The sequence below is a fragment of the Nuphar pumila genome, chromosome 3 (genome assembly GCF_984573655.1).
Source record: "Nuphar pumila chromosome 3, dmNupPumi1.hap1.1, whole genome shotgun sequence".
NCBI classification, from domain to species: Eukaryota; Viridiplantae; Streptophyta; class Magnoliopsida; order Nymphaeales; family Nymphaeaceae; genus Nuphar; species Nuphar pumila.
In genome coordinates this window covers 115040948-115061273 of record NC_143251.1, presented here as the reverse complement: position 1 = coordinate 115061273, position 20326 = coordinate 115040948, and the positions used below count along the sequence as shown (strand labels likewise).

At 35.9% G+C, this 20326-nt stretch overlaps 1 protein-coding gene across 1 annotated transcript; it reads left to right on the top strand.

Moving 5' to 3' along the window:
* Positions 1–11095: 11095 nt before the first annotated feature.
* On the top strand, positions 11096–18133 carry LOC149843382 (uncharacterized). Its single transcript, XM_090001809.1, has 2 exons — positions 11096–11500; positions 17302–18133. Exons 1-2 carry the CDS (start codon positions 11215–11217, stop codon positions 17670–17672), a joined length of 657 nt encoding a protein of 218 aa, XP_089857935.1. The 5' UTR covers positions 11096–11214; the 3' UTR covers positions 17673–18133.
* The last annotated feature ends 2193 nt before the right edge of the window (positions 18134–20326 follow it).

Here is a 20326-nt window from a genome sequence, read left to right as displayed (position 1 = left end):
TTATAGATACAACTTACACAATTATGAATGCCATGAAATGAATAATGATAAATGTGATTGAATGTTATGTGCATGTTTTGATGTGGATTCCCTTGACCCTCATTTTTAATGATGAGATTTATACTTTGATTGTACCATTACAAACTTGATTTGTATTCTCCAAGTTTAGTTTTAGGTTTCCTACGGGCAAGTGGTTGATGTCCTACAATATTACAGACAACCTCATAGAAGATTGAAGTGAAATACGGGTTGCTGCATGGCTGAGGACCTAGGCAATTTTTTATGGTTATAAACTTGTAACAATTTAACTTTTTATCTGGATCTTTACGATTTAAGAATTATAATATTTTGGAATGAGAAGATTTTTGAATTCTATCTTTTCATTTCTGCGATGGTTATGCTTATGGTTTGGAAACTTTAAATCTTTATGTAACTCCTCAATTGTCTAAAACCTTAAATAAATTGTGTCTTTCACATTTTTCCACCTGTGAGAATCCTTAAAGTAATGATCCCAATCGAGTTGTGTTTATAGATGATTCTGTACTAGATCTGATATTGAGAGACTAATATACACTCGCGAAATGGTTGAAATGTGGCTATAGACGAACTTGTTGGCATATTACTTTTAGAAATCATGCAAATTTTTATAATAAATAAAAAGTTTCAAATTTTTCTCAAAATTTTTGGTTTGGGAAAGTTTTAAAAATTGTGGATTTTTTAGGGACGTTATAAATAGTAGTGAGATTCATGGCTCGCCATTATTGATGAACTTAATAGTGGAGACAAAAATCTTGTCATTATTGCTTTATCAATAGCGACGAGTCTTTTTCTTGTCGGAAAAGAGTCACTGCTATTGACCCTCATCCTTATAGTGAACCAAACACAAATACTAAAAAGTTGTATTATATATATAACTTAAGAATGCAAGAAAACAATATATATAAACTCAATTTAAGACCTAACCAAAAGATAAAAAGGTTGACCAAAAGGATATTGCAACCTTACTAGAATGCTGCAAGATGATTTTACAAAAATTGCCACAAAGGGGAGAAGGAAAAGGGTTAGGGTTATAGAGGAGAAAAAAAATGAAACAACTTTATATATAAATCAACAAGCATGCAAAAAGTACAAACATTCACAACAAGTATTTGCAAATGTCAAGAGACATTTGCGGACCTCATGGGAGAGTATTTAGTTAAAGGAGGTTTGCAAGTTTCTTCATGAAGGTCATACTATATTTGCAGAGGTCTCATCAGAGTGCAAAAGTCAAAGAGATTCACAACAGGTATTTGCAAATGTCACACATATTTGCAAAGCTCCTTAAGGAGTATTTACTTAAGTGAGGTTCACAGGTTATATTCATGGAAGTCGTATTGTATTTACGGATATTCACAAAATCTCCTTTTTATTCAAAGGTTGTGAACTTTCTACAACATACTCATATATCATGTGAACCTCAACAGGCTCGCATATGCGAAGGGCAAACATTTCTTAAAAGAGTCAAGAATTCATAGTTTTGGATATGCTGAAGATTTTATCAAATTAGTAGGTATTTTGGGAAGCATGCCATTTTGCAAAGTCAATACATTCATTTTTCGTAATTCAAAATGAGAATCTAAATCAAGACCACATTCATAGTGAATTTTTATGTGGTGGGAGCACTTGTAACGTCCCAAAATTTTAACCCAAAAAATATGATTTTTTTATATGTAATTTGATGCAAGGTCTCTTATATGGCATTGCCTTAACCAAATTAAGCTTTAAGGAGTCAGCTTGTGCAAAAACCAATGTTTAATAACTCCTTATAATCGAGTTCGAGAAAAGACATTCATTTGACAAAACTCTTTATTAAATATATTTGGAATCACAATGAAAATCATTTGTTTGAAATTGGTTAAACATTTTGGACGAGTTACAGATCGTACAATCATCACAACTGAATTAAAATATGAATCACATTCATCAATTTAAATTTAATTTACTCCCAACAAATTGAAAATTAAATCAGAGTCTCTAAAGTCCAAAATAAACAATAATTATTTTTCCAAAGCAATTTTCAAGAAAAAAAAATGATTGGATCTCAACACTGTCGTAACATTCCGTCATCACAAGGCATCTCAATCAGTACCTACATGTTTATAAGTGGAGTCAGACTCATCGAGTCTCAATAAGAAATACTAAAGCACAATACATGTGAATAAAACCGAATATACATGATACATGCATTCACATATAAACAACCACTAAGCTGTTATCATAATAAGATTTCAATTTTGAAACACTTAAACATATATCTCATTTAGGACATGATATCAAATACAAGTGCATGTCACAATTTGATTCAGATGCAAATATCACAACTATGCATGGACAATTAAATAATTTATGTACGTACCATTCTGAATCACACTTTTTCTTCATGCATGGGTGGCTTTAACATCTTTTATTTATGTTTTCATTCTTAAGTGATGCATATAATGCCTAAACTAATGCACAATAAATTATTATTTTGATATCTAATATTTGCGGGCACTAACACAAATCAGTGTCATGGGTCAAGGCAATGACTTGGGAGGGGTATATTCAAACAATTTGTGGCTTAACCCTTATTGTGCATCATTCACCAGTGTTGGACAAGAGATGATCATCATTAAGGAAGAGCTCCCAATACCTCTAACCTGATATTTCAAGCTTCACTCATGAGTTACATACCTACCACCTTGCGGTTGCAGTGGAGGTCAATTCTCTTATCTCCGTGGTGGAGAAGAATCAACTTTCGGTGCTTTAAATAAACTCCCACAGAGTCAGAAGTACCGCTTAACCTCTCATTGTAAGCATCAATAAAAATAATGTGCATGTTTAATTTTTGTTTCATTAATTATATTACTACTTACCCTCTTATTTACATAGTTAACCGATTTTAAGGTTACATGCCTCCAATTTGAACACAATCATGCATGATTTCAATGCCTTAACAATATGCATGTCAATATTATGGACAAACATAATCCATTCACATTCACATTCATATTCATATTTTATTTCAAGCATTGACATCACTCACATCATACATGACAAGATTCAAAAACATGCAATGCCACTATTCACATTATGCATTGACATGATTCAATAACATGCATTAACCAAATTCAATAGCATGCATTAACATAATTCAATAGCATGCACTAACATTCATATATTATATTCATTTGCATGCATGTACATCATTCATCACGTCATCATGACATTTAGTGTAACATTATCAAATGCATACTCTTTAAATCATACAACCCGGCTAGTTCACTAATATGGGTTAGATTGAGAAAAAAAATATATTGTTGTTACAACAGTCGCCTACATGCATACATTCTGAGTTTGAATCTCAATTTTTTATCAGAAGTACCCACCTATGTTAGCTTTCAAGCCATATAAACCTCATATCAAAATTCATTGTAATTTGCAAATTATGAACCAAATACCAAAATCTATTTCTTTTCAAACTGCATATGACTGAATCAGCTTTGGCATAGGATTGTCATAAAGATTCAGCCACTGTGAATTTTGCAGACAGAAATAACATTTTATTTTTTTTATTAGAGATTCTCATATATCTTAGCTTTCAAACACTGAAAACATTGTATCAAAATTCATTAACAATAAATAATTAAAATTCTAGGATCATACACTACTCAAAAAATTTGACAGAACCAGTTTTCGAAAAATCTAGATTTTTACCAAACTGTCAGAATTTTCTAGTGCTCACTGAAAATGGAAAAATTCCAAGTTTTATCATGTCTCGTAGCACTTGTGATTTGACACATGTAAAAATCTTGTTCCTAGATCAAAGATATTTTGAAAGATAAAAATAAGACACTATAACGAGTCAAAACAACCTTGTAAACCGAGCAAATTTTTGTCTCATTTTGCTGCAAGCTTTGCTTTCAAACCGAGCTACCCTTGGGTACCAAATGTTTTTTGGGTCATCTTCTATGTATATAGAAGACCTCCAAAATTTTTGTTGATCATCGGGTTTGCGGTTTGGAAATTCCAAGTCCATCTTTGGGACTGGTCAAACCCAAAATCCCAAAACCATGTATAGACCCTCAATACAAGTAATTAAAATTGTTCTAATCAAGCCAAAAATAATATAACACATATACAATCATGAATTACAGACCTAAACACACTTCATTAACATCTATTCTCATTACTGTACATGATGAATTAAAAAAAAATAAAGTTTTATCATATCAATGCCCAAATCATATGTTTTTGGCATAATAAATTATAAAAGCATTTTATTTTGCAAAAGCATATCAAACAACCACTAAACAAATTTTCAGGTTCAATCAAGTTGTTTTCAACATTCTAATATTCCCTAAATACACTATTAAGTACTCTTAAATTAATAAAATGAAAGATACCTACATATCATTGCTAATTTAACTAGACATTTTTTTCAATCAAGTTGTTTTCAAAGCTAATTCAACAACAATCAAGTTGTTTTCAAAGCATATCATTGCTAATTTAACAACATTAACTAGACATTTTTTTCACAAAAAACTTTTTTTTTAATTTCATGTTGCACCTACATATAAAATTCAAATTCAATTTTATATGTGTGTAAACAGATCCTTAGTAAATCCATACCACATGTGCTTTCAAAATCTCATATAGACGTTTTAAGAAAATTGGGTATAGGGTTTTTTCCAAAACTGATTTACCCGAGTTCGGTTTTGGAGCCCATGTCACCTTAATACATAGCTGATCAGTATAAGAGACATATTAGACCGACACTACATGTAGGGTCCATAGGTTGGCCCATACAATACGAACCCACTATCATCCTCTAAAAAAATGTTTGTCTAATAGGGTTCGATCTCTCAAATTTTGATTTTTTATCAAAATCATTTTTTTGGGAATCAACCCCTCCAAAATTTGTGTCTAATCAGCCTTAAAACTGTTAAGGATTGATATGAACACGTTCACACTCTGACCTAACTGGGTTCCTTAATCTGATTCACATACGGATCATATTCTCCAAAAGCATTTCACAAAAGCAAATTTTATTTTATTTTTAAAATTTGGTACTCAAAAACATTTTTGAGAGTTTTTTTTTCTTTTGAAATTCATATCTAATCAGTCAGAACAAGAGTTATGACATATAGATTCATAATCCATTAATTATAACCCTCACAACATGCATATACATATTGTTCCTAAGCACAAGCACATGGGCTAAAGTTTTTCTACCTCGAATAGTCAAAACCGAAGCGGGAATCCAAAATGTGTGGGCATGTTGGCAGAGTGGGCTGGATTAGCTTGCTTGTCCTTTTCCTACTAGCAACAGCAGCTCCGCACCAATGGAGTTCTCCACCACTTAAGGAAGAAGGAGAGGCAAGAGGAGAAAAACAAAATTGGGGAGAGAGAGTAGTAGAGAGAAGATAGAGAAAAAATAGAAGAGGGGGCGTGTAGACCCCTTTTATAAGAATCTTGGGATTTTCAAATCTCGTAAGGTAAGATCCTAAAACCCTAAATCTACCAATTTTTTTCTGGCCTTAACTGCCTTTTTGACAAATACAAAAATCCTAAGCCTACTTGATTTATTTAATGCAATTAGGAAATTTTCAAGGTATGACTTAAGGTCCTATTTAGATTTTTAGTAAGTTTTGTTTTTATTTATCTTGCTTCATTATAGAAGCTCTAGCCACACCAAAAGGGGTCCACTAGGGAAGGATGTCCCATCCTAGGGATCTTCTTTACTCAAATAAATAAAATCCCATGTCCTATTTCATATTCATAGCTATTTAGCCTCTAATTTAAAATTAGGTAACTTAGTATTTTTTTTTTGTTGACTTTAGGTTCAAGTAGATATTTTTAAAGAATTTTCATAATTTACAAAGTAGTAGATTGCTAAGTAGGACACATAGGAGGACGACCCACCCTATTGGACTCCTACTTGTTCAATTAAATCCACTTAAATTCAAATTTTCCATTTTACTAAATTTTCTATTTAAATTTCTCATGTTTATATTGGATTCCAAATCCAATGTAGGTTCAAATTAATTTGGTTAAACCCACATCCAATCCATATCCATATTAAATTACTAAAAATCTAAATTCAAATTAAAAATCTAAATTCACATTAAATTGAATTCAAATTAAATTAAATTCTAAATATAAATTCACTCTTAATTAACTTAAAGTTCAAATTTGATTCAAATTTTAAATTCAACTAAGGTTTAAATTAATGTATAATTCAAATTAGAATTGGTACTCAATCAAGTTATAATTTCACCCAATTTAAGCATAAAATTCATATTTTACTTATTTAATAATTACAAAAAATTCACAGTTATTACAATACTTACTCCCAATATTGCAGAAGACCGACTATAAAGTGTATCTCAATTGGTTGTATGCATGATGTAGATGGAAGCCCTCTCTGCAGGGATGGATGACCCTCTCTGTATTTAGTACTGTGAAGAGTAGGAACAATGAAGGTTGTTTCCTCAAGATCGGGTTTATATTGAGGCCCTTTTATAAAGGAAATCAGGAATGAATTTGGTGAAAAAGTTATATAGGCTCGATCCTAATTAACAAGTTGTTTTACTGAATCCTCTCGAAGAGATATAGTTACTGTTTTCAATAAGTCCTTGAGAAGTGGCTGAAGCCAGGCCGGTGAGATGATGGAAGATCTATCTTATAGATTTTTTGAAGATTTAGCTGACATCAAATGTGTATGGATCCTTAGGAAGCTCCACTACGTTCCTAACAGGTTAATTAATCTAGGGTTCTTGATTCAGATCGAGTTTGGTAAACCTCTGGATTGGTTTCCTTAATCTTCTCTGCTATAACTGTAATATAATCTTCTCTGCTATAACTTAAATATTAGTTGACCTACTCTGGTAGGGGTCTTGCCTAGCCCCAACTTGCTGATCCAAGAGAGAGAGGGGGGAATATGTGGTTACACTTTTTTTGTGGTGGTTGGCAAAAATTACAATATGTTGTTAATATGCCATGTAAGTACTAGCAGAGCCGGACCTGTCAAGAGGCCAATGAGACTTGGGCCTCAGGGCCCCTGGGCCAAAAAAAAAATTTAGGGGCCCATTTTTAATAGGGATTCCATTTTTAATGGGGACCAAAAACAGCAAAAAAAAATTTAGGGGCCCCAAAAAAATTGGAGGCGCTACTCTCGAACTCCTATTATTAATAGGGGGCTCAAAAAATTCCAAGGCGCTGCCCCCAAACTCCTACTATTAATAGGGGGCCTATTTTTAGGGAGCCCATTTTTAATAAGGGCTCAAAAAAATTTCAAGCCCTGCCCCAGAACTCCTGCTATTAATAGGGGGCCCATTTTTTCCCTCCGCCTCAGGCCCCATAAAACACAGGTACGGCCCTGGTAAGTAGCATTTTTTTTGAAAAACTTTATTAGGAGGTGCAAACAAATTTTTAATAACACTATTACAACACATGGTGAGGGTGTCTCTTTAAGAAAAGTTATAAAGCATATAATTTCTGGCACTTGGTGCCCTTGCTTCTTCTTTTATAATATTAAGGAATACCCTTCACACTTTTTAATTACATTGGCAATGCACAAGGCAAGCATGCCAATTGAGAAAAAGTGATAAAGCATTTACTTTTTGGCACCGATTGCCCTTGTTTTCGCTTTTATAATATATATATATATATATATATATATATATATATATATATATATATATATATATACACATTTGTGTGTGTTTTGTTTTAGTTTTTTTGTTTGGATAGTTAAGATAGGGATAACTCTAGAGGGATTCGAACCTGAGACTACTGGGTTACTCTATGACAAATATTGCGAGATTTATAAAAATCTCGTGATAATATCACAAGAAATTGCTTGAAAGATTAAAACAGAAATTTCTCGTGAGATTTTCAAAGTGACAAATATTGTGAGATTTACATTTTTAACAGATTTATTATGAAAAACCCCCAAGTTTTTTATTTTTAAATGTATTTTATTTATATTTTCTTAAAAAAATATATTTTTATATTTAAAAAAAAAAATTATTGCCAAGATTTACCAAAAAATGCAAGATTTATGAAAAAATTCAAAATATCCCAAGTTTTTTACTGCCGATATTTTTGTCATTTTTAATTTTTGTGACTATGCTGGGTTATAATAGTGGGGCCCCTTCACTAAAAGAATATAATTATCAAATGCTGACTGGTAAAGTTGATTCCTTATCCAGTAACTTTTTGGCAAAGTGTTGCCAAACAGGAGAAGTCATTCCAATTCCTTCCACATATGTTGCATTCGAGTTCCTTCAAGTAAAATTCCCACAAACTTCTCTTTGCCACATCAGAAACTAGATCCTAAGGAGTGCATGGTTGAGAATAGGTTGGGTCATGCTTCACTTGCCAAAATACAGCACTAAGCAAAATATCAAAACTTTATTGCATGTTGCTTTTAATAAGTTCCATGACACCTGCCCAGGTTGCCCAAGTGGCAGTGAGCCTGGAGAGAAGATGCTGACCCCTTCATCTCAGGTTCAACTCTGGCAGAGGTGCCTTTAACTGGTGGGCTTCATAAGAGCTTGGGTGTTGGTGATCTCTACTTGAAGTTTAACTCGTTGGGGGGGAAAGCGGGCCTATTAAGTGACTGGGTTCTTGGCCATAAAAGAAAAAGCTCCTTTGAGTCTATCCTCCTGGCTAAGGTATCAAATGTAGCGGGGGCATGGAGTTTTATGCACCTGAGCGCATGACCGTAAGCTCGGCAGGTTAACCCAGCGCGGCTAGGTCACTAACCCAAGTCTGATTTGTCAGTGTAAAAAAGAAGAAGCTATTTTTCTTTGAATATGACCCCTTCATTATGAGGGGTATCCTAAACAACTTGTGCATCAATCATTGATGAAAGAAAGGCTAGAATATGGTTGCAATACAAGTTAAACCAAGCCTAAAACTATGAAAAACTTTATGAGGAATGGTATCCTATACTTTTTTATTCCGTAAGAACCGAGAAACCACTTGGGAGTAAGAGACTTGACCACGCTAGACTAAGCCTGTCAACCTACGGTTGCTTTTCGGGCAGTGTAAAGCCATGGCTTACCCCCTCACTCACCCTCAGGGAGTCACCTTGCACAAGCGGTTGACGACAGTAAGATTCGAACCTAAACTATCGGTCTAGCTGCTTATGCCCCGATCTCGTCCCCATCTCACTAGGCCAAACCCCTTGGGGCTAATCATCCTTTACTTGACACCTACAGCTTTTTATCATGCATTCTTCCTTTTGTTCTTTCCTTTTTGTTTTATAATGTACTACTTTTGCGTCATTATGCCTTGCTTGCCTTTGCTATCCATTATGACTAGGGTTGTCAACAGGTTGGGTTTACCCAGACCCGACCCACACCAAACCTTATACAGTTTGGGTATGCTGATAAATAAGAAGGCACGGTTAAGACTCGGGACCCGATTATCCAATTAATACATTGAACAGGGTATAGTTTGTGCAATTTTATACCAGACCCGGGACCCACCTCAGTTTCTAGTAAGACCCACAATTTTTTAATATAAAAATGATAAAAATATTATTTTATTGGGTATAGTGCGGGTTTGATTCATGTAGTTTTTATAGGATCCAGGTATGGTTTCTCTTATAGTGAGTTCGATTAAACTCGGGTCTAGACCGGTTACCAAACCAGAAAATTGGGGCCAATTATGATTTCACCTGGGTCCAAAACAAACCCGACCAGTTGACACCCCCAAATTATGACCCCAACTTGACACGCGACAAATGCCAAAAGTGGGTTACCCAGGAAGGCTTTTCTGAACCAATCAGAATATCAAGAAGCCCTGGGTTTTCGCGTCTTTCCATGGAAACTCATCAATTTTCCCGCTACATACAAACGCACCTTTTGAACGTACCACCTATGAAAAACTTTGTACCTTTATACGGGTTGTGGCGAGAGAAAGATATAGAGAAATTTTCTATTAGGGCCAATCTCTTGCTTATAATTTTAAAATTGGGTCTTACTTTTCTGATATTTCTGATATGAGCCATAGTTTTTTCTTGGTACATGTTAAATATGAATCTCAAATTGACATCCAGTATCTAAAAAAAAATTGGTTCTTTTAGTTTGTTGTATTGTCTTTCAAAGAAAAAGGTAAATATTTTGAACAATTGTTTGACTTGATTTAACCTTAATTAATAGATAGTGAATAAGCCTTTTTTTATAGGTGTGCCTGACCCCTACCGGTTATACAACGATACCATTGAGATTCGAACTTGCAACGTCCCAACACAAGGTGATCATGTACTAGCTGCTCCTACCAGACAAGCGGAGCCCCCGTTGGTTAGGCTTTTGTTTGATAGTTTTTATTACATCGCATTTTGGACTAAAGTCTCTAATGACACTGCTCAGACACGCATATTTGGACACGAATTCATATTACCTATAGGGGTAGACATTGGGCCTGGTAGCCCGCAGGTTGTCGAGTACCTGACTCGAATCGGGCCTGAACCGATTAGTTGATTGGCCTGAACCTTGTGTAAATTAAATAGGAGCCGTCAGGTCTGACCCGTTAATTGGGACAAGCCTAAAGGGTTCGACCTGAGCCCAAGTATGACTGAGTCGAGACAAGCTCGGGTTGAGACATGAGTCAGGTCCTAATCAGGCCGGTCAGATGGCCACCCCTAATCACCTATATTTTATTATGTTTAATAATATTTTATTACCTTTTAATGATCTTTCAATAAAAACATTTTTAGATATTAAAATATCAAAAAGGTTTTTTATTGATTAAAAAAATTTTAAAATTGCAAATCTCATGTTTTATTTTTTAAAAATCTTTTGAACCTTCGAGTCCCTGCCATGGAGTCCACTAAAACTTTGTAACATAGGTTTCCAGGATACCAAAGGCCCATATCAGAAAACTGAGAAAGGAGAGTCCCATCTCTTAAATTAGTGGCAAGAGATTGGGCCCTAAATGAAAATTTCCCAAAGCTATATGATACGACGGTCCTATGTATAAGCCGTTGATTGAGCACACTGCCCCTGAAAACTTGACAGGTTCTGTTACTTTCCATCCCTCGGGTGTCTGATGCTCTCTCCTCCCCAACAAGCCTCCAAATCCCATGACCCTTCCCTCTTTCCCACCCTCCCCACAACTCTGTTTTCCTCTATCTCTATCATTTTCCCACCTTTGGTTTAGGGACTCAAAGGGAGGAAGAGGATGATCCCCCTATTGTTCTTGGTGTTGTTTGTGGAGGGGGCGGTGGCATTGCTGCTGATGATCAAGATAGGCCCTCTGAGGGAGCTGACCATGAGGGGGCTGGACCAGCTCAACGTGGGGAGGGGCCCTGCCACCATCAAAACCCTAGCCTGCACCATGGCACTGATCCTTCTGTCCAACATTATCAGCATCTTCAAGATTCAGAACAAGGGCCTGAAGATCGGCACAACCACCCCCATGGATCAGGTCCTGTGGAGGACCCGCCTTCTAGAAGCTTCTCTTACGGGTACAACACCCTGTCAAGCCACCCTTCCATCTTTCTTTCTCCGTTTGCCCATTCTTTGTGCTTCTTAACTTTGGCTGTACTTTTGTCATCTGGGGTTGTTTTTGTGTGTTGATATTTGATGATTTTTATTATTTTTTTGGTGTAGTAATTTTTTTTATGGGTAGGTGTTTTTCCCCCATGTTTTTCATGGATTTTATTTATTTATTTATATTGTATCTTTATGAGTTGCAAATTATTGGTCTTGTCGGGAATGATCTATAATTTTTCATAGTTTTGAGTTAAAGGAAATGGTGCTGAAACAGATACTGAAGAATCAGGATGTTCGGAGTATTGGCAATGATAGGATCTATGCCACCAATCTGTACTGGTCAAATGGTTCTTGTTTCTGGTCTTCTAAGATCATTGTTGGGCCCGGATCGATTTGGTGTGATGTAGAGTGGTGGCATGTGTACCGACTGTTCTGGTTGAATGCGCGAGGTGAATGGTTTTAGTGTCTTGAAATGGTGGATTCAGTTATTAGACACATTTAGGAATTGTTTCATTTCTAAGGAAGGTGGCCAGATAAGTGGCTGATTTTGACATATTTTTGATAGATTGTATCATGTGGGTAGGGAGGTTGTAAGTAAGGTTGGTGCGGACAAGAGGCAGCTGTTGATCAATAGAGACTTGCGGTTACTTAGAAGTCTGTCGTTACTCGTTAGTCAGGCACAATTCCTATCTGTAACTCTCTTCTCTTTTCACTGAAAGCACCATGCTGCTTTCAAAAGCATGGTGAACTTGTCAATGTGTAGTCGAAAAATGAAAGCACATCTCTATATGATATATCCTACGATGGTTAGTTCCGCCTTCCATCTCTATTGATGTAATTAATCTTTGAAACTGTTGAAAGGGATAAATGTTTCCTCATCTCTTTATACCTTAATCCGTTCCACACTTCAGATGTTGAATGCTACTCTTGCCTCAATTTTGAGTGTGATCTCATAAAATTATTATGATTATATGAAAAAAATCTAGGGGAAACCACTTGCTAATTATGCATATGCTTGCTTTTGACTTGAAGATCTAGGTTCAACTAGTGCTGCATATCAACTTCAGGAACCCAACCTGCTGTGGAATTGGGTTGGGCATGAATGTTGACCTAAAACCTTAGCAATCTAGGGTCGAGCATACTTACCTATGATGCATAAAGAAGATAGATGTACAGCTTGCTGTCACATTCTTGTTGATAGGCAAAGGAAAAACCATCAATCCATCCATTCAATGTCCTGTGGGAAATATTATATGAAAAAAACTGCTCTTACGATTGGCTGATGGAGGATCACCAAAATTGTTTTTCTTTATGAGCTAAACAATGAGAACAGTGAAATTTCAAGTGAAGATAAATTCTTGGTGGATAATTTTTCAGATGGTTGCAAGAAATTTGGGGAATAAGTTGTTTGATGAAGCAAACACCTTTGGAAGGGCAAGCGAAATTTTTGACTGCTACTAGAGAATGTATTTTGCAAACATGAGGGTCATCTCATAAAGCTTAATTGTGCTGAATACCGACTGTGTCTGCTTGAGCAAATGGTTCATTGGGTTATCAAGATTGGGTGATTACTAAGAGAGCGGGAGGTAGGGAAAAAAGAATGGAATTGATGGCCAATCAATGGAATTCATAAGGAATCCCAAGTGATACCTGAACCATCCAGACATGATGTAGTCCAACTTATTATTATCACATTGGAGGGGTTAGGGCATCTGTGTCTTGTTAATCAGCATGTTCTTTCTAAAAGGTACACATTCAGTAGCACACATAGATTTATATCCAACGATTGAAATTATATTGCTAAGAGATTGACCACACTGGAGAGAGATGGATTGGATAGATTGTGGAAAGATGAACCTCTTGAGTGGTCCCAACTCACAATGTGATGCAAAATCACATAATTGTGACTGCCGAGGTTCAGTCTAACCCTAACTTGCCTATCAAAAAACAAAAAAGGATATTGAATGGGGTTGTCTTATGATGTCCTAACTAGATAATATCTGCCTTTTTTATATTGAAAGGTGCTTTAAATTATAAAGATACAATTATTTTATTGGCCACTTTTGATGTCAGTTATCATGCTTTGCCGTCTGATGGTGAAGGAAGACATGTTCATACAATTTGCAACTCTTTAAAGTTATTTTATAATGTGATGAATGTTTTTTCAGTGACCAAGTATTCAATTGTCAATGGATTTTTTGTGAAGTGTATATGATTTTTGGCATTTGCATCTTGGAATAGGTTCCTACAATAATTTTATCAGATAAATGAAAAACTCCAAAAAAATTTAGAAAGATTGCAGTTTTGATAATTGTGATATCAGGTCTATGGTTTAAATGGAGTATGTGAAATTTCTATTTTGAATAGGTGGGGCTTACATGTGTAGTTCATTACAAAGACATGATTTTTTTTTTTAAAATCTTATATGACATTCAGATGTCAAACACATAGATAATAGTAACATCCATTGTCAAAAGAATGAAAAACATGTCTTTGTATGTGAACTACCAAGTTTCAAATACCCTGAACCCAATAAGCAGAAAAGCTTGTAAAAAACAGATGAATGAAACAACTTCAACCTTTCAAATTTATAGGGGTAAATCATAGGATTGCAATCAAATGGAACCAGCAGACATGCAGTCTAATCATATCTATCATTGCACTAACATAATAAATTTAAGAATTTTAAGCATATCTATCATTGCACTGACATAATAAATTTAAGAATTTTAAGCACTAATCAAGAACATTGGTTACACTCATGGGTTCTAAACAAAGAAAAAATATAAAAATCTGCTTTTCATTAAATTGATTCAATCCAAAGCATGGTTTTTAGCAAATACGCAATTATGAACACATCTACATGTTTGGATTAAGCAAGAAACACCTGCAACTATATTTGTAAAAGTGCTTAGGACAGTTTAAGACATAAATTGTTAGGAGCTACTCACTAGTCTCTCTCTGTACACACACAACCAATGGAAAGCGGTGTATTGGTGGTGCAGCAGAAAATAAAAGGGCATTTTCTTGAAGATTGGTGACCTTTTATCAACTGAAAAGCCTCCTAATTTATCTGACATGACTTGGCTAGAGTAGGTCTCATGTTTTCTTGCAAACGTAGAAGTCAATACAGAGAGTTGACATTGTTACGTACAAGTTGAGTTGCATCGAACTAGAGCCAAAAGATTCTTACATAGGTGGGAAGCGTGCTTCTCGGAAACTCACTTTGAAAGTGTGATACTCTTCACTTTCGAAACTTGATGGGAATCTCGATTCTCCCATGTTTCTTCTATGCTTCCCATACACTTCATTCATGTTTTCTATATACTTCAAAATATGTCCTCTCATGCTTCTTTTCATGTTTTCTATGTGCTTCATCTCACGCTTCTTACTTCTTATGTGCTTTTCTCTAAATAGGTAACCATTATTTGTAATGGTGTTGCTGTATTGTATCAATGCAAGAGATTGATACGATGATATGGGTGTGTATCATAGGTGTATCCTATGTCACAAGGATTCGGCTAGCAGGGTGTCGCACCCGCGTCGACGCGACTCGACGCGGGAGCGGGTGCGACACCGGGTGCGGTCAACCCGATCCTGGGTGCGTTGACCGCACCCAGGATCATTTAGGTCCATTTTTTTTATTTTTTTTTTAAAAAAAAAAATCCCTATGAAATGGGCTGCGGAATTTAAAAAAAAAAAAATTGCTGACAGCTACTGCTGCTCCTGCCTTTTCAAAATCCTTCTTTTTCGTAAAGGATTTTCTCTCTCCATAATAAATGATAATGATGGTGGTAGCCTTGCTAATCCTTCTTTTTCGTAAAGGATTTTCTCTCTCCATAATAAATGATAATATGATGGTGGTAGCCTTGCTGGCTATTAGCATTCATTGTTCTCTTGACGAACTCTTCTCCTGACGAGATAGAAGCCACAGTAACCAAGATCTCCTCTTAAGCATGAACTTGTTACAGATCGACGTGGCCTATGAAGACTAATAAACTTGTGAAATAAAATCTCACAAACCAGCATCCAATGCTAGGGCTGCAAATGGATTGGATTTGTTTAGATCTCTGATCCAAATCTGACATATTATTCTTAGACATGGATTTCAAATAACATCATATTGGGGTTGTACTCAGATCTACATGACCTGGTGTGCTATCGTGCAGTTGTATATAAAATGAAATTGAAAAAACCCGCGTCGGGGGAACCCCTGGACCCCCTTATATATATATATATATATATATATATATATATATATATATATATATATATATATTTACATTTTTGCCCCTACCGCACCCTCGCGCCCGCACCCGCACCCATGTGACATAGGGTGTATCGCATGTATCATACGATACAATGCCATATCATACAATACGGTGCCTGCAGACTTAAAAATGGGCAAAATTGTGTTTTTATGTTTTTGGGTTTTAAAGAGTTGTCGAAATCCTCATTCGTATAGAACATAATGAAGAGCTTTCCACACACCCTAGGAGTCGTGAGACCGTTTTGAGGGCCGATCTTTGCGCCAGAAAGAAGGCTTTTGTGATTTCGTCAAGTAAGACTGCATTTTCACCGTTTTTCACCCAAAGAAATGGGTTAAGGTAAAAAAATGCATTTTCACCATTTTCCCACTCAAAAAAATGGGTTAAGGTAAAAAATCTTTATTATGAATAAAATTACAAAGCTACTCAAAAAAAAAAATTGCATCAGGGGACAACTTACAAAGCTACTCTCCAAAAAATTTCCGCATTGGGGGGGAGGGGCGGGGGGTGCGTTGCCCCCTACAACCCCCCGCCAACTTACCGCCCCATAATGAGTAGAAACAGATTGAAAATCGAGTTCAGTTGTTGCCATAAATATTTTTGTTTATGTAATATGAAAGTATGAGTCTTGAGGCATGTTCTTAATTGTAAGATACTTAATATTTTACATTGTTCTTATGAGATAGTTGATGTTTGATGATGTCTCATGCAACTCATAGAGACATAAATGCTTCATATGTGATTTTATGGTTGCATTTTGTGCATTTCATCATTGTTTTGTGTGTTATGATTTTTTAGAATTTTTGTTATTTTTGTTTTTTTAGAATTTTTTAATTTTTTTTCAAAATTTATGATTTTTTATGATACAATATACGTATCTTATTTTGGGCCCGACCAATACAGGTTACGATATGATACTTACAACCTTGATTTTTAGATTTTCACAAAAGTTTAATTCTTACACTTAAAAATCATGAAATTTAGTAATAGTAAATTTTTATTTTAGTTTTTATCCGCTTCCCATCCACTTCTTGTTTCGCTTCTCATTCGATTCTCATATCGCTTTCTTTTTTATTCCCATTTCATTTTCAAATCGATTCCTTGCTTCACGCTTATAAATTTCAAAATGCCTCGCTTCTCACTTCCACTTCCCATATTGTTTCCCTCTTCTGCTTCTTAGTTTGACAACCTTTCGTCGAACCACTTCTATGTAACAACAATTGGTCCTTTTATCCATTTTACTTTTTTTTGTGACAAGTAGAGCACAGTGAAACAGTAAATTTTCTGATCTTTATTCTGGAAAGGTTGATATTGAGCTGTTGATGGCAGTTTTCTCTCTGGCTAGTGCTGCTGCCAGCCAGCTTGGTTGATTGTTAATTATGTCATGTCTGCACTTGCATGTTGGTTCTTTATGATATCATGAGTGTTCTGGCTCTTGAGAAAACTGGTCGTGGTACATTACTATGGCCTATTAGAGTTCTGAAGATCTATACATGTTCTTGCAGGATACTCTCTTTTTCTAGGTTTTGTCATTATTCGGCTGCATCACTATCTTAGAAAACTAAGTGGCTCTCGTATAGCACTCAGCACTTCGAAATTACATGCCCAAAAACTTCAGGAAGAGTGTCTGCTCGTCAAAGAGAAGCAAGAGAAGGCTTCTCAAGAAACAAAGACTCTGAAAGAAGAAATCTCACGACTATCAGAAGAACTAGAGACATTGAAACTGGAATCTGAAGAGAAGGTGAAGCGGTTGCAACATGCGGAAGCTAATGTTCTTGCCCTTCAGAAACAATCTGAAGATTTGCTTCTGGAATATGACCGTCTGTTAGAGGACAACCAAGCTCTTCAGACCCAGTTATTTTCATTCAGAATGTGAGGATCTCCACAAATTATATTCCCTGTGAGAATGCTGAATTTCATCTGGTTTGGTTGCCAATTTTGCAATTTCTGGTGTTCATGGAGGAGGGAATCGGTTTTGGCCATGCACGGTTGATAGCTTGAAACTTCTTTGAGCTTCTTAGCATTCTTCCTCCCCTTTGCTTTTTACTGAACCAGTTATTATAGTGAAAGAAGTCCCTCATAAATTTGGGAAGGAGTTTTGATACAGATAATGATGAATAATAATGAGGTTCTGTTGCTGGGACTTATGCAGAAGATGTGAAATGGGAGACTTCAGTTCGTCATGATGTACTTGTTTTGGTAACCAGCAACGAACAGTTTGCTGATCTTCTTGTATTGTTTTGAAAACTGATGTTTTGGGAATTTCTAACTCAAGCATGTGTATGCTGAGTGTCTTATGTGCAAACATGGTACTGTTTGGAAGTGTTGATAAATTGGTGCTTTGGGCACAGTTTTTGGTCATTTTTTTGTGATTTTTTTACATGAATTGTACCTTGACAGCTTGCATTATAGACATGTCTTTTGCCTGTGGAGTCTTGTAGAGGTTGTTTCAGGTCTGGGCGCAAAATTTTTGGCCAAACTGCACAAGACTAGGCCTGATTTGAGCGTGTTGTTTCCCGGGCTTCATGGGCCCGGATGCATCTTACACAAATCCCTGAGTCCATCCTTAGATGTGTGCTACACAAATCCCTGAGTCCATCCTTAGATGTGTGCACGCTTTAGTTTGTTGATCATCTGCAACTCACAGCACTGCATGTGTTGCATGTATTGGTCACCCATAAACCGCTCTTCATACCAGTGCTCTGCCATATTTTTCTCTCATTATCATAAGTTGGTGCTTTCTCTGCACTCTACTCTGCATATGTGCAACAGCAATGATATGCATACATGCTTCTGCGCATGCTGGCCATGAACTCTACTGATGGCTGAATTTTCTTTTTGTTCATACTGCGCATGATTATGATTGTTTTTCTGAATTTGATTATATCTGCATGGGTGTTATGGCTTGGCAGCCCAGTTCTTTTGCCTAGTCCCTTCCATTCCACCCCTTATGGGCTTCTCTGCATGTGCACTTTTTGTTTTTTTATTAGTTAATATCTGCTTGCCTTTTATGGGCCTATTAGGCCAGCTGCTGCGGAGGGTCGCGGGAAAGATCGGAGTCATTCTTCTTACATCTGAAATGACCAAATTTGTATGTAAATGGTAGGTTTTACGTGTGGTTGTATCAGTTTGTTCCTGCAGTCATGCATGGTTTTGATCATTTTCATGAACTTGTTCCACAGCGTTGCCTGTAAATCTGTTTCAGCTTCCTGTGAATCCTCTGGGAAGTATGTGACATAGCTTGCTTGTAGATCTGCAGGAGATTTTTTTTGCTTGTGATATGATTACATTTTTTGTTCATCATTGTCTCGGTAACGAGCTGAACTTGTATAGTTGGAACAAGTTTGATGATGATGATGGGGAGGATTCATATATCGGCGTTGGTCTCATCTGCCATGGACGGGCATTTTACAATTTACAAGAGAAAGGGTAAGCCCAGGGAGTTTTATTCTTCCAGGACAGTGATCATAAGTAGGGCAGACAGAGCCAGCACTGTTAGGTCTCTGATCCTGTGGGTGGTTTCTCCGTGTAAATATAAAAAAAAGAGAGCTGAGAGCTGGCTTTTCTAGTATTTGAGAGATTATTGCATTTACCCGTCCAAAAAGCTGTGATTGTGCGATTTGCAGTTTCCATATGGGATGTCTGCATCATAGTAACAGATGTAGGGATGTAAACGCGGACCTAGGCAATACCAAGTCCAACCTAATCAGATGTGACCTAATCGGATTTGGATTTGGGGTCATGATGGGATCGGCTAAAACTGAATCTGAATCCGACTAGCTTAAAATCCATTTACACGAATTCAGATTCAGATGCGAAATTTAATAACAAATTCAGGTCCAGTTTTGGCTACAGAAATGGACTAATCATATTCAAATTCAGGTTGGATGTCAGATAACATCCGAGCCATTGACATCCCTAGACAAATGTTTAAAACAGGGTGTAACACCAGTTTTTTTTTCTCTTGAGATTTTGGAAATTTTCATTTCTTGCCCTTTTATTGGCAAAATATTGAAAGATAACGATAGAAAAATAAATATATACAAAGGAAAGAAAATTAAATAAATAAATGGATTTTGGTTGATAATTTGGGATGTTTATGTTTAAACGGCTGGACGTGATATCACTGTTTTGTGTAAAAAAAAAAAAGAGCACCAATATTTGCCACTCTTTTGGTTCGACTTAAATATCATGCAATATATTTATTACAGAAAATGACCGTAATGTGCAGCAAAAATGAAATGTTTCTTGAAAGATCTTGAAATTTCAGAAATTCCTGTTCAAAATTGCAAATATTGTTATTTTTAGGACCTTTTTAGCCTTCACACCTATCATTTTCGGTGTGAATTTCCTCCAAATGTGAATTTTCTTCTCGCAAATATTGTTATTTTTAGGACCTTTTTAGCCTTCACACCTATCATTTTCAATGTGAATTTTCTCCAAATGCGAATTTTCTTTGTCTCCACCGAAAAAGCCTTGGCCGCTGTCATCGTAGATAATTGTTGCCTCAACCGACGCCTAATCTTCATC